Genomic DNA, 15,162 nt, shown 5'->3' on the forward strand with positions numbered 1-15,162 from the left:
AACATTAAGTAGTCTAATAATGCTTCTGTCAGAGTTTAAAAAACAAAGGGTAAGGTTGTTTAATAGTTTTTTATTTTAAGACCATAAATAACACACCGTGCTGTGAAGATGCAAAACTGCTTTCCAGAAAAAACGCTTCCCCCGATTAAATATATGTGTGCTCTTATTTACAAACATTGAATTCTAATGAGATGTTATGACCTTGGTGTTCACTTGATGAGCAACTCCTGTGGTGGCCTTTTTGTAACATTTACTTCTTTGCTTTACTAGTCTTGCTGAAGTAGACGTCAGCCATCAGCCCTGAAAAAAAGAATGCAGACTCACTCCAGAAAAAATGCGAAAGCACTTCGGAGCTTTATAACACCCAGAATTTCAATGACTGCAAGAAACCACACAAAGTATTCAGCAAGCATTCCTTCAGCTCAAATATTGGTTATATGTAGCGTGTCATTAATGCGGGAGAGTTATCACACTATTCAATTTTCTTTAGACCGTGACACTAAACTGTGCCAAATAATTGTGTCAAAAACAAACTGTAGCTCACATGAGGTATGAACAGCACTAACATCTCGCAATTTAAGTGTTCACCAGTGTTTCAAGAACGCAGGTATCAGCGAACAAAAATATGATGATCTGTCACAATCTGTCACCTAATTAGCAGCTTGCAAAGGTGTTTATAATGCACAGGTGGCACAATTTGTTAACATCTGTGGATGTGGGCCTGCCACAGCCGGCAATGTACTGATTTGTTGCGTTCAGACATATTAGCATTCCTGTCCTCGGGTAGCATGGGCATTTCCAATTTGCAGCAATGAACTCAGTCGTTCATGCCGAATGCCATGTCATTCTATCGTTCAGTAATTACTACATGGCATAGAATAACAATCATGCCACTTCTATTACGTACACTGAGTAAATGGGAGCTTGGCGTCAGCATCCTCATGAGTGTGAGCAGTAGTTAGTCAACCCCTCCAGGGCATTTTTTTCTTTCCTAAAAAAAAAAGCTACCATAATGGCCAATTTTTTTGCTCAATATGCTTCAATAACTTGGTTAAAACTGAGAAACATGACTGGGAATACCAGTGTGGAAAATCCAATTCAATGAAAAAGAAGTGGCAATGGAATGTCTACCACTGTCACAGAAGAAAAAAACACTGCCCAACAACCTCTGCCCACAAGAAACCCTTTGGGAAGTGGTAAAATACCCATCCTGAGGTGGGCTCATCAGAAGCCAAAAAGTAGAGATTGCTCATGACGAGCTGAGCTCATTAAGGTCCCTTATGTTGAAGACCTGAAACGCTTTTTTGAACATAGCAAGAAAATGTTGCCTATCTGTAGATGCGGCTCCGGTGAACACGTGAGACAAATATTATTGCATAGCATGGAGCAGGGAATTCAGCAGGAAGTGTCAGCTAGAGGGACTGGGTTGTACATCAGTGATATGAGCTCAGTGACACACGGGATCCTACCGAGAGAACTAGGGCGAGTGTTGCTACGCATGATAGAGCTTCACGGACCAACCAAGCTGACCGGGTTGATTACAAATTAAACCTGACGCTGCCTGCAACATGACAAGCATCAGCAAAATGCTTCGTAGGAAAATCCAACGAAAGTGTCAAAGTTGCATTTTCTTTCATTTCAACATGCATGATACGAATATGCTTTTTATCATAGAGGTTTAAATTAACTCTTGCCAAACCACTGCCAGCACTGATCAAAGCCAAAGCACTGCTTGTCTACATGTTCTCATTCAATTAAGGCTAGTTACATACCCGTAAATACCCAAGAAAATGGGAGGGACTGGGCTGTGCCATATTCAAAGTGAGCACAGTATATGTCGAATGGGAGCTGTGGTCTTGTTTAATAACTTCACTGTAGCACAGGTTACCACAAACAAATAATAGCTTGCTTTTAGAGCATGAGGTGATAATAAAATGTATGCATTGTAAATGTACATGAACAAAAATTAACAGTTGTATGAGAAGAGGGTCACATGTGTTTTGCTTCAAAATGTAAAGCATAAGTGACATGCTTGAACTTGGCCAGTAATTGGCCTACTCAATACATACCTGAAAAAACTAGCACCACACCGATCCATTGCCGTGTACCAAGAGGATTGTTAAATATTATCACAGACCCGAGAACTGTAAAGAACTTCCTCGTCGTCGTCACAACTGAGCATGGCAGTGGCCCAAATTCACTCACTGTTCGGAAGATCAGTGTCTGAAAGCAAGAACATGGCATTTTGATTAGCATGGCATACCATTAAAACAGCTAACTGCCTTTCAGCAAATGTTTTAATACTCTCAGGTAGCTAAATCAAGATCAAGATGAAAAGCTACACTGATGCCGAGCATACCTGTTGAATTACTTGACATCACATTTTGTTTAAAGCAGGCTTCCGTGGTATTTGCCATTTAGTAAATTACCTTTTTAAGACAAAAGACAGGTAAGACTGTCCTGCAATGAAGTGAAATTATGTATAGACAAATCATTCACTTCATATTTTATTTAAAAGTGCTAAGATGACCAACTTACGTTTGTGCCATAAGTAATTCACGACAGTCTACTGTCTGTCTATGAATAGCTCGCTATTAATGTGGAACTGGCAACATGTCCTGCGTTTGTTTATATAAGAAACTGTGTACAATTTAAATTGAAACACCTTCGCTAGATGAAACGTGGAGACAAATTATTACACAAATCTTGACGATGTGCGATGTCAACATGCTTAGCAAAGAGCTGCGAATGCCTGTCCTTCTTTCTTCATATAAACATAGTTGTTCATTCGGTGGTCTACTACTTCACACGCATAACCTTTATGCAAATTATATATTTTGTGACACAACATCAAACTTCACCCACCTGTCCTAGTGCCCCTGTGATGGTAAAGAGCAGTACGTTTGGAAGAAGTGCTGGGTACCTTTGAATAAACTGTATGAAGTCCAAGATCTCCCATGTGAATAGTTGAGCTGAAATTAGAAATGAGTGTGGAAACACAATCGACCTCCTCTATCACGAACAGAAAATCATTTTTGCAGCATGACATTAAAGCACCATATGAACCATCCTAGTCAACTGTCTTGTTGCTTTCCCTCCTAGCATAAATATTATTAGAATGGGTAATTTAATTAATTTAATTCTGGGGAATTTACATCCCAAGCCACAATCTTAATATGAGGCATACTGTAGTGCGGGGCTTTGGATTAATTTTGACCACCTGATGTTCTTTAAAGTGCACCCAATGCATGGTGCATGGGTGTGTTTGCATTCCGCCCCCACTGGCATGCAGCTACTGTGACCAGGATCGATCCCGCAACCTCGGAGAGAAAGTCAAGTGATAGCTGCCATATAAATTTTAAATTATTGCATAACATTAATGAAAGCAGCATTCTGGGCAAGTTGGTAATCCATTACTCAAGTATTCATGTTCTTCTCATTAAGTTCATTTCTAGTTCAACAGGCCCTTTTCGAAATGTTTTTTGTGATCCCTGTGCCACTGTATCCCTCATTGCCGCAAACGTTTGCAAAGCGCGGACGCTGTCCTTTTGTCTACATATGAAGATCACTCCTCTAGACTTGGTTTCCCTGTTCAGAGGCTTTCTTCCTTCAGCGGGACACTCCACCAGAGTTTGCAGGATCCTGCGGTGCGAGTCGAACCACCAGGCACGACTCTACAGGCAGTACCTTTTCGGTACAACTTCAGAGCAGTGCAAGGCGTCTCACAGCTTATTGTCTGCATCGCGAGTACTTTCGGATGGTTTGCACTTGGTGTGTGTTCTTTTTCTCTTACGTCCGTGTCTTTTTTGTTACGCAATAATACTTCAGTAATGGATTACCAACTTGCCCGGAATGCTGCTCTCATTAATGTCACGTAATAATTTAAAGTTTATATGGCAGCAATCACTTGACTTTCTCTTGTCCCGTTGTATGCCACATCAAGCTTCCTAACTGTCCAAGAGAAAGCGATTTCAATGGCTGCAACGGCCATGCAGTTATGCAGCCAATTTGGTGGAACTCAATTACAGTGTCTAATAAGGGCAACACCAGACAACGCAATTGAAATTGTGATGCGGTTCGATGAAAACTGCAGAAACTTAACACTACGACATAGTGCCTGGCAGTGAGATACTATCATCTTAACATATGTCTGCTTCTGCAAATTCACAGCAATGGCTTAGACTATTTAATGGCAGTACCATTGTGGACAAATAATAAAAGCACAAGAAATTACAAAGAACACCTTTTACAAGTACAACTGAACGGCACGATCTCACACCACTACTTATCCAGTCACCAAAGGTCGTATGGGCAATACATTTGGCACACAAGTGGAAATCATGCCGCCATTATACGTACTGGAGATAGCAGAAATTACAAAACGCGTTATAAGTTAACCCTAACTTGTTTGCGATCCAACTGTCCATGATTAAGTACACTGGTGCATTATGCTCTTCAGCGAGAAATTTCTATCCATAAGCTTCCTTGCAGAGCACAGCCTTCAGCATCGCAATGACACTGTAGAGATAGAGGCAGCACGACAATGACGGGCTGTATTCTGGATTAACCACGTCCGCAAATATCACTTACAGCAAAAGTTTATTGGCTTTGTTGATGGACATTTCTGCCAGCAAGCAAAATGCCTGCCACTTCAACAACACTCTAAAGTTTACACCCTTTGAGGCTTATATTGTCCCCAAACAATAATCGTCATCTGCCTTGCTTGCGCGTTTCCTCTCTTGAAAACTCAGCACTCGCTACTTTCCTGTCAAGAATGCTGTGTCAAGCTGATAACGTGCAAAGAAACCAAATGTGGGCAAGACAGATGACGATCATTGTTTAGGGACAAAATACAACCCAAAGGGTGCAACCATTTTTTTTTTAGAGTGAAGGCATTGTGCCAGAAACCCCAAGTAGCAGAGGTTAAAGGTAACCTTAAAAGTAATCAATCAAGGGCACAGACCTTGCTCGGGGAAGTTGTGCATTTCTTCATAAACTCACAATGTCACTAACCTGCTGTATCATGCATGCCACAATATATAGCGCAACAAGATTTACACTCAGTCAGAAATTCAACTCAAATTAAATTGATAAGCATGCCGTTTTGCATATAAAATTTGTGTTGAAGTATCGTTATTCCCATGCATATTGCCTCACAGAATTTCAAGGGAGTGCATATTGTACTACAACCTTCATATAAAACAACCTGCAATGTATGTACCATAGTGGTACCCCAAGTCTGAAAAGTAAGGGTGTGCAAGTTCTATTATTCAATCACTTTCGTAAGTAAGATGGGAGCAGCTAGACTTACCTATGACAAGATAAACAACTGACCACAAGTTGGTCATGACCATCATGTGACCCGACTTTGTCTGGTGCTCTGACTTCATGCGTTCCTGCACTGCTCCTGTCAAGCCATCTAATGCCAGTGAAACAAGCTGCAAGTAGAGAAAAGATAGTGGTCGCACTGTTGCAGGAAAACCAATTGTGCAAGGTGGATTACTACATTTCTAACACAAGTGCCTACCAAATATATACATAGATAAATAGTGATGTTTGTGATATATATGTAGAACATCCTGGAATTCAGTGATTGAGAGGTGAATATTGCAAAAAGCACCAATCGGAAGAGTTAAATCAGAGTTTGTATTCTGCCGTTACATAAGTAACAGGTATTGGCATAAATTGGCAGATGTGCTGCACTTTTTCTGAAGCCATTTTTTCATTTGAACTCCAGTAAGCAGCATGACATGCAACAGATGAAGAAATAAGCGGCACTACAAAAAAAGAACTTTACTCGCAATGCTTCAAGGGCCATTTCCTCGGCAGTATGATCTCCTGCAATGCCTTCAATTTCACTTGACATAAAATCTAGCACAAAGCCTTACTGTAGCAATGAGAATGAGTAGAAGCTGTGGCATTTCCACTAACTTGACCACCCATGCATTCAACCAGCAGAGGACATGAAAATCATGCCAACTGAAATTGTGCCCAACACAAGTTGTTCCACAATGTTTGTTGCCACCAGCCCAACCAGCCAATACCCACAATGAGAGTCATATTCCAAAAAATAATTGACAATAGGATTTCAGCATCCTGGATATTAAGGAGCCCCAGCAATCTGTTTCGAAATGTGCGCTCACAATACTTGCAGAAGATACGAATGTGGCAAGGCCAAGCCTAATAACGGTGCTCACCGTAAAGACTGCTTTACATGCAGCGACTGGTGCAAAAATATTTGTTGCTGCCACGCACGTCACGGAGTGATTTTCGCTGCCAGCTTTCACATGCATCAGTGCCGCCGTGATTTCCATCAGAGGAACCCCCAAGGTTGACTCCAGCACTTAATGTATTCGTGCCTCTATTGTTACAACACAACACGGAAACCAGTAATACGTTTGAATGTTGCTACTTACTTAAAAATAGAATAAGTAATATGCTTCGTGGTCATAAATAGCGTTCTACATTTACGATTTCTTAGTGCTCAGCTGCAGAGACACTGGCACAACATGTTCTAAAATATATTTCAGCAGAAAACCCCAATTTCAACGGGGCTTGCTGTCGGCCCGCCCAAAATCACGCTTAGTGCTACAACTCCGCGACCAACTTGGCGGAACCCAGTCGTGGGTAGCTGTGATGATTGCGGCAGTTACGAAGCAATGGAAATCACCATGTCAGCAAGTGAAAATCGTGCCGTGTAAAGCAGCCTTAAGGGGAGATGCTCCTTGAAAAAACATTTTTAAAATATTTGTACAAGAGATTTGAAAATCCACCTACTTATAGAGCATTATAAGCAGATTTCAAATATGTGATTAGTTTCTGTGTAGCCACTATAGCTGTTATGTCCTACACCATGGCAAAATAGAGTGATTTTGTGGGCATTTTATTGTGTAATAAGTTTTCACAAAAAGCTTTGTTCTGAAGCTTATTTAGTTCCTGCAGACCGCTAAATGTTGACACCTATTTAAACAGCGTCACAATTACTGCAACTAAGAAAAAAAACACTAGGACACTTCAACAAATTTTTTCGCAATCACATGAAAATAACCTTGTACATTTAGAATTGTCTTATACTAACGAAATTCAACATACATACTCTTGAAGGTAAGTACAGTGCTGATACCTACTTGAAATTGCAATATCTCCCAGCAGTAGTTGCAAAAGTACAAGGTTATATTTCAGGGAATCTAGGAAAAAAATTACTTGAAATTATCTAATCTTTTTGCATAGTTCTAGTAATTGTGCATGCCGTTTCGCTAGATATCGGCACTTAGTGGTCTACAAAGAGCTAAGCAAGCTACAGCACAATGCTCTTTTTGTAAATATTTAGTACATGAAAAAGTGCCCAGAAAGATGACTATATTTTGCCATTGTGCATCGCATAACGCAAACACTATAACAGCTACACAAAATGTAATGATATATTTGAAATCTGCATAGAAAATCCTATAGTTGGCTGAATTTTGAAACCTCTAGTGCAAGTAATAAAAAAAAAGTTGGTTCGAGAAGCGTCTCCCCTTAAGGCATTCAGCTGCACCACTCAATTTTGTGTGTTCAGCTTGCATGTTATGTTACTAACATCTACTTCACTCAGCCTATATAATCTTGTTTTGATTTCAAGTATGATAACTTGTGGGCTCACTACATCTCACAGCGCTATGTTGGTAAATTGACCCAAAAGTGGGCTTCCCGACACGACACGACAGCGTGCGGAGAGAGACCCACTGCAGGTTCGAGCATCGAGTCTAAAGGCATGACGGGCTCTTGCCATACATATAGAGTTCTCTCTCCCAGGAAAACAAGGCGTCCAGGACAGTTAATGCATTTATTGCCCAGAACATTACACTATAAGATATACCACTCAGCATCGCTGCCCTTGACAGCAGAAGAAGGCAGTTGCCGCACTGCGTCGAACAATAGTTCGTAAACGCAGGCCGAAATGCAGTGTACGAACGGTATTTTTCACCGGAACGAAAATGTAACCAAACATTATTTATTATTTTATTCCTGAGTGAAAACGAAACATTTTTTATCGGTTTTCAGTTCTTGGGGAAATTCAGCAATAAGAAACAACTGATGTCAGGCAACCTCAGCATTAGCGCGTATCTCAGGCGGGGATAGTACGAGCAATAGCCTGTCGAGCGTTCCACTAATCTAAACCTGCCACTCAGTGCACTAGAATATGGGCAGCGTAGCAAAGCACAGGGTTTTAAAGCTGAAGAGCTTATCGTTTCGTGTTGTACAGGCACAATGCTTTTTTACCAAAGCTTTAGAGTTCACTTATGTTCGTGAATTTCACTTATTGATAAAAATAAATACTATGCTTTTATCGTTAACTTGCTTCAAATTTGCATGCAAATTTGTGTCTTCCTTTCATGCAAATTAAAACCGTCATGAACTGTTACGGATCACTATTTTTTTTTTCGTTCTGGAGTAGAACCAGACTGGAACGTTTATCAGTGCAATGAAACTAAAACCAGAACAAAAACATTTTGCTCCGACACCCTGCTGAGATGTGTTAACAGACACTATCTAGTGCTTTCCACCACTGACTCTGGTGAGCGACAGTTCGGACACAACGAATGTGATGCACCAAGTGCCGTCTACCCACAAGGGTGGAGCGCAGATTGATACAGCAAGCTGTATAAATGTAGCAACGAGGCTGCAGAACACTTACACAGGGCTATGAAACTGTGTGTTTATCAGCTCTTCATTGCCATGACAGGTAACGCACAGTCAACAAACCCTGGCAGTGGTCACTTTAGCTCGTTAGTCTTTTGAAGCTTTAGAGCACAGCTCTTTGGCGCCTGTTCTCCCGTTTTGTGTCCCTGTCGGCCTTGCTGTCAGCCTTGCTGAAACCAAGGTTATCATCAGCGCGCTGCTCTAGCTGCGCGCGCTCCTGCTGCCATCTCTCGCGTGCAGCGTGACTCTTGCTCTCCCCTTGTCTTCCAAAGCTGCATCACATGTTCTTGCCTATCCTCTCGCCCCCTTCCTCTGCACAGCGCGTTGTGGTGACTCTCACCGCTACCATCCACTCCGCCCTCGCTGTCCCTTCTCCCACGGTCGTGGTGCTGCCGCAATGCTGGTGGCGGGCGCTCCTTGCCATCTCACGCCTGATCCATGGCTCTCCACTCCTCCGTCTCCATGTCACATGATTGTATAGCTCTCAGCTGTGTCTCTCGCTTCCCTGTTTGTGGGGCACATTCCTCAGTGGCATTTGTCACCTCTGGCAGTGCTTGCACCTGGCTGTCCTCCCGCCTCCACTCTTGCTCTATACCTCCCATTACCTGGCGCAGTACCGTTGGGGTGACTCGAAACACAGTTATGGCATTTCGTTCCCTTACTTCTACTTCCAATTCCAACCTTGTGCGGCCACATTGAGGCTTGTCTGTGAGTGAATGAGTGTGTGACCTCTGCTCAATACCCCTGTTCTCCACTCATTTCCTCATCCCATCTCAGAAGAAACATTAAATAATAATTCCTAATCTCTCCCCCTCCTCTCCGTGGCAGTGACCTACTATAAGATGGTGCGATGGCACGCTGCCGGAGCGCTGGCTCGATAGCGGCAGATCGCGGTGTGTGCTGCTCAATCCGAAACACAGAACCACTTCTGCTCAGCACTGCGTGTTCTGTATGTAGTTGCCTGCTGTTGAAATAAGGCAGCAGCTGCGCTCAAAGATCGCATTAACAAGAAGCGTAATCGTCTGCCAATTTCCCCCCCCCCGTGTTTTCACTGTAACGTTTACAGAGATTTGTTCCATTGATTTGTGATTGTTGTCTGCAGTCTATAATCGCACAGAAGCACCGCTTCGACACCTGTACAGCAAACACATCATGAAGGGTCAGCCATGCCAAACTCGAATTAGAGCTGGCATGGCCTAGGACTAACGACTGCAATGATGTTCCCTGCGAAAGCACGAAATGCATACCTGACTGACCATCGTTTTCACCCTGGACTTGCTTACTACCTCATCTATCATTATGAAGGTTAGCCTGGGGTACCGATATAGTAGATGCTGTGATAGACAATATGTTAATGTGACTCAACGTGGCTCACAGAAACAGACGGTGCGCCCTGACAGAGCAGCGATACCTCCAAGTGTGCTACTGATAGTCTCTGCGTTTGAAAGCACCGGCGTACTTTGTTATTTATTTATTGCTGTCACTGTAGACACATCCGAAGCTGTTTCAAGCCTGCACCAGAAGTTATTATAATCTAGCTGTCCCACAGTCCGGCATAATTTTGACCTTAGTGTCATCTTTATGCTTGCCTAAGGGATTCTTTTGTAGCTATTGTACAACACATATAAGCTGAACGCTGTCTCACAAAGTATGAATATGGTACTCTAAGCTATGCAATGTAATACATGTCACTATCACACTACTGCGCGTGGTGTGTGGTTGCCTAAAGACGCAGGTACAGATCTAGCAACCCAATTGAAGCATGCACCTATACGACAAACAGGGCAGTTGTACCAATACACCTAAACAATAAGTATGCCAATACTAGGAGTACGCCTATAGTACCAGTGCACTTATGCAGCAAATACACCTATAACACCACCACCAATATGTTTGATAATCTGATAGGCCATTGGCTTTTCTATTAGACTTTTTTGCTAGGGATATTATACACTGGGCACACACTGCTCCATCTGGAGTCATCAGCTAGCCATAAAAGAGTGAAGCATTTCCAATAATAAAACAATTTGGAGGACGTTTAAGCTTTGCCTTTAAGAGTGGAACGCGATAGCATTCAAAGATCCCCGACTGCTTCTCACGCTTCTCGGCAACTGCAGCTTATGTAACCGTAATGTTTACTGGGAAACACAGGCAGTGAACACTATGCACGAAAGCGAGATTCCGGGTAGAAACGCGGCCTCTTGTGTGGGCAAAGCCCGGAGGTAGCACACAGCCTTGGCAAAAAAAATTACGGCATTTTCAGGTTTCCGTTACTGTTTCACACATTTAATATTTATAAGTTTGGTAAGATTTAACATAAAGGCTATGCGCTGTCAGCGTTTTGTTTCATGACATTTGCTTGTGGGCTGTCATTCTAAAAATTCAGAGGAATAAACTTGTCAAGAATGTAAGACAAGGTATGAGCAACTTTAGTGATAGAATGGTGTGGCAATATAGCGAGCATCACATCTACGAAGCACTCACTTGAAAGCCACTGCATTAAGTGACACCAAGGGCAATGAGGCTCCACACTACGCACCAGCAGCAGTTCTCCCTTTCCCACAAAGCCTTGGGAGGATGTCTTGGCTGAGGCCTTGCCATCCTTGTAGATGAACAGCGCCACACCCAGCACTACCACCAGGATGGACAGGTACTTGGACATGGCATACCGCTTGCCCCCAATTAGCACACCCAGAACCATCACTGGGATGGGTTTACAAGACTTGCCAACCACCTGAAAAAAGCAAACCGCCATGACTGACTATTACTAAAGAAAGAAGAAATTTGGCAGTACCTATGGTACATGTATTTATGGGCTACAGGAGAAACAACTATGCTCTTACATTACAAGGCAGTTGTATAAAGCAGTCATTACAACATTTTTTATAAATGCTAATGCATTGAACATGACAACAAAAAAAATGTGCCACTGAAGAAAGGATCACCATCTGAAGTCTGCTGCTGCTTCACCACGGTAACCTTCCGCTATTGTCTGGGCCCGGATTCTATGGTTACTTCTTCAGTCAGACATTACACCATCAATTCCAACTGAACGTAGCATTCATGAACCGTCATCCGTGTCACACAGAGAGTACCACTGATCCCTACCGTGATAACTGGGGCACTTTATACTAAGACATGGGAACACATATGACTTGAATGCCTCATGTACTGTGATGAGAGATTTTGTCTTGAGCAACAAATGGACATGATTTGTCACACTCCACTAAAGTTACGTGCTATCTTAGGCCTTATGCCCTGCCCTTCAAAACAGGGGCAGGCCCTGGATTCATTGTTGCAATACCTCTCAGAAATCATAAATTTGCCTTCTCAGAAAGCTTCAACCAAAGTTCATTACAAAAAGGCCTGAAACTTTCGCCCATCTTGTCACCTGTAAATACCATTACCACATTCACTCGTACATTTTATTAAGATTTCCCCCCTTTTTTTCCACTCTACTCTAGAATCTTTTAATACCCTTCCTATGCAGAGTAGCTTGTTAGTGGTCATATGCACAATGGCAAAAATATCTGCATTACCTTATCACTGAAGACATTTTGAAGTTGACGCTCCTCAGGTGCATGCACTGCAAATTCCATGAAAATTTTTGCATACTATACAGTTGTTCTTGTGTTGTATCCTTGCACATTTTATTTATTTGGTTTGAACATCAAGGGTCCCCAGATGGGACTTTACATGATCTGCATTCATTAGCTACTGCAGCTCCCTGAGCACCCATTTGTAAATGCACAAATCGAGAGGTGAAACAAAAGATTTTTTTTTAGTAGTAAACTAACACTGATGCTAACAATGCTTCGAAAAAAAAACTTTAGATATATCTATGCAGTGCAAAGCAGTAAACTACAGTAAAGTATTTAGATAAACACACCAGGAGGCTGTGGTAAGTCATTTCCTTGTGTACCACTGAACACAGTCTGACATAACTGACACGTTTGCAACACAAGCTGACCTTTAATGAATCAGGACTGGAATAATGTGAAGACTCTATTCCAATTTCCTTTCCCTTTTCTTACTTTTTCAGTCATCCAAGCAGCGCTTCATACAAGCTGTCACTCGTGTCAGCCTGTTGCGAGTGGTGGATGATGCAGGAACAGATTACATGATACTGACCCAGGTTTCTCTAGATTACCAAACCAACAGAGATCACACTTCTAATTTCTTAGAGCTTTACAAAGCTAATCATATTTTCAGTCACATTGCAGCGGTTTCACAAGTCATGTGATCAAAGCAGCGCACCCCTACCAAGTACCTTGCTTGTTTATTATAAACTATAAGCAAGCACAAAAGTCTGCAGTACAGTAACCATGGTTTCACAAAGCATAATTAACACCAAGCCTCAATTCAGCACTTTACCTGTGTGGTAAAGTTCACAAACTGCAAGCTGATTGTGCTTGCAAGCATGGCACCTAGGTAAGTGAAAGATGATATCACATAATAGGATGTCCTAGTTGTGTCGACTCCTTGCTTAAGGAAAGTGGATAACACTGGAACAGAAAACAAAAATGCATTTGTTCAAGATAATGCAGGCAGCAGCAACAGATAACAATGAACAAGCTTGTAGCAAATCATATTTAGTTCTCATTCTTTATGCAGGCAGACATGTACATGATCGAACTGCAAGCACATATAAACGAAGGCAAACAAAACACATTGGTGTGTGGCAACAAAATTTGACCGCTATATGCAATATCAGAATTATGTCAACATGTAACATGTTTGTTACCAGCTGTCATATCAACATTGCCTACTTCCTGTTGCAAGAGTGTTTCATTTATATATTCATGGCCTTTTGATCCCTTAGATCTTCAGCACGTTAACACAGCAAGGGTACACAATTAGTACGCCGCAATAAAACATCCGCGCGGCAACGGCCACTGAATATATATATATATATATATATATATATATATATATATATATATATATATATATGTGTGTGTGTGTGTGTGTGTGTGTGTGTGTGTGTGTGTGTGTGTGTGTGTGTGTGTGTGTGTGTGTGTGTGTGTGTGTGTCAAGATTGCATGCACATGCTCTTGAAGTTATCCCACTGCGTTAACTGCCAGCATCATTTCCTTTTACATTCGGCATAAAACCATGCGCATGTGACAAGCTAAAATTTGACAAACGCAAGCTGAACAAACCACAGGATGACTTACTCAGTTTTGCAAAGAGAACATTCATGATGCAGGACAACAAAAGTAGCGACTGTGCATGAACAAACATTTCTTTGTTGGGCCCATACTTGGTCCTCGTTCTACAATAGAGCAAAAAAAAAGTGCAAGCACATAACTTGAAGTGAAACACGCGGAGAATGAATGACGAGGGCAACGGCTGCGCTGCGCGATGTCACAGTGGTTCACACGCTCACACTCACGAGTGAACATCAACGAAGCGCAAAGAAAAGATGCAAGTAGCGTTAGCCAGCACATTACAACGGCGAAAGCAATGACACGCACGAACAAGCATTATAGACCGCTACGCTGTGGCATATGCCGGCGTTGAATGGTACTACATGGCCATCTCGAAGAACTGAAACGACACGTGCAAAAAAGATGATAGCAGTGTAGATCGAGACTCACATTTCTTCGTGTAACACTCCGTAGTAGAAGTATGTCAAGAAAATGCCTCCAGCATAGAAGAAAAGCTTGACGGGGTTTCCCATCGGTTGTGACAGCGATGCGCCTCTGAAAAAGACGTTCGATTTCGTCTGCTCGCGCACAACCGTCACTGCTACGTTGGCGGTACCTTCAATTCCGATCGCGCTAGAAGGCACGCTCATCAAGGGGTTGTTAGCTACTAGGGCGCCACTTCCACAGAACGGGTAAATTCAAAAGTAAAAGAACCTATCTACACACGTTGAGATCAACGCAGGCGAACAGGCTAGCTTTGCGTTGCACCGATGCGCCCCGACCGCAGCTTGCAAATGGAAAAGCCGTTCGCTGACGGCGTCCGTCGGTGGCGCCTTCGAAGTTCACGGCGTCCACTACGTGCGCTTGCACGATTCGTCGACGCAACGTGTCCAAATATAATCGCTAATTAACCGTTCGTCAGCCGCGTGCACATAATTTTGCTCTACGTTTTGGTGCCCTAAAGCTGTTTGGGCGGTCGCACTACACCGCAAAGGATTACTTGAAAGCGGCAAAATACGCGCCGCGTACAGGACGTACAAGTCCTGGCGCGCAATTTGAATGACCTCGTACATGCAAAGAGCCGGGACATGCAACTACTTCGGAGCTACTCTACAACTTCGAATCAGTCACGGTTGAAACGCAATCCTTCAATACCTTAAAACTCGTGCGCTGAGACCTCCAAGGTTGAGAGTCGGTGTTTGTACTGCAATGAGTTGTATTCAACCGAGCACTGGTTGAGAAATGTTACTGTGTTGCCGATCGGCCCTCGCTACCACATGACCAAGGTGTTGCGCGCATCCTCGCAACCTTCGGCGAAAAAAAATCCAAA

The 15,162-nt window shown here is 42.6% G+C and overlaps 1 protein-coding gene across 4 annotated transcripts; it reads right to left on the reverse strand.

Moving 5' to 3' along the window:
* Positions 1-50: 50 nt before the first annotated feature.
* meigo (Solute carrier family 35 member B1 homolog meigo) lies at positions 51-15,126 on the reverse strand. Of its 4 annotated transcripts, none has more exons than XM_065426233.2 (9): positions 14,988-15,126; positions 14,283-14,387; positions 13,860-13,957; positions 13,057-13,187; positions 11,222-11,416; positions 5,312-5,438; positions 2,866-2,972; positions 2,070-2,223; positions 51-300 (listed from the first exon to the last, which is right to left on the reverse strand). In XM_065426233.2, exons 2-9 carry the CDS (start codon positions 14,363-14,365, stop codon positions 251-253), a joined length of 945 nt encoding a protein of 314 aa, XP_065282305.1. In that variant the 5' UTR covers positions 14,366-14,387; positions 14,988-15,126; the 3' UTR covers positions 51-250. The 4 variants fall into 4 exon arrangements, with proteins under 4 accessions (XP_065282305.1, XP_065282306.1, XP_065282302.1 ...); XM_065426234.2 differs by lacking the exon at positions 14,988-15,126 and adding an exon at positions 14,449-14,682; XM_065426230.2 differs by lacking the exon at positions 14,988-15,126 and having other exon boundaries at positions 14,283-14,688.
* Between the last annotated feature and the right edge of the window lie 36 nt (positions 15,127-15,162).

This window comes from Dermacentor albipictus, chromosome 4, assembly GCF_038994185.2.
Source record: "Dermacentor albipictus isolate Rhodes 1998 colony chromosome 4, USDA_Dalb.pri_finalv2, whole genome shotgun sequence".
NCBI classification, from domain to species: Eukaryota; Metazoa; Arthropoda; class Arachnida; order Ixodida; family Ixodidae; genus Dermacentor; species Dermacentor albipictus.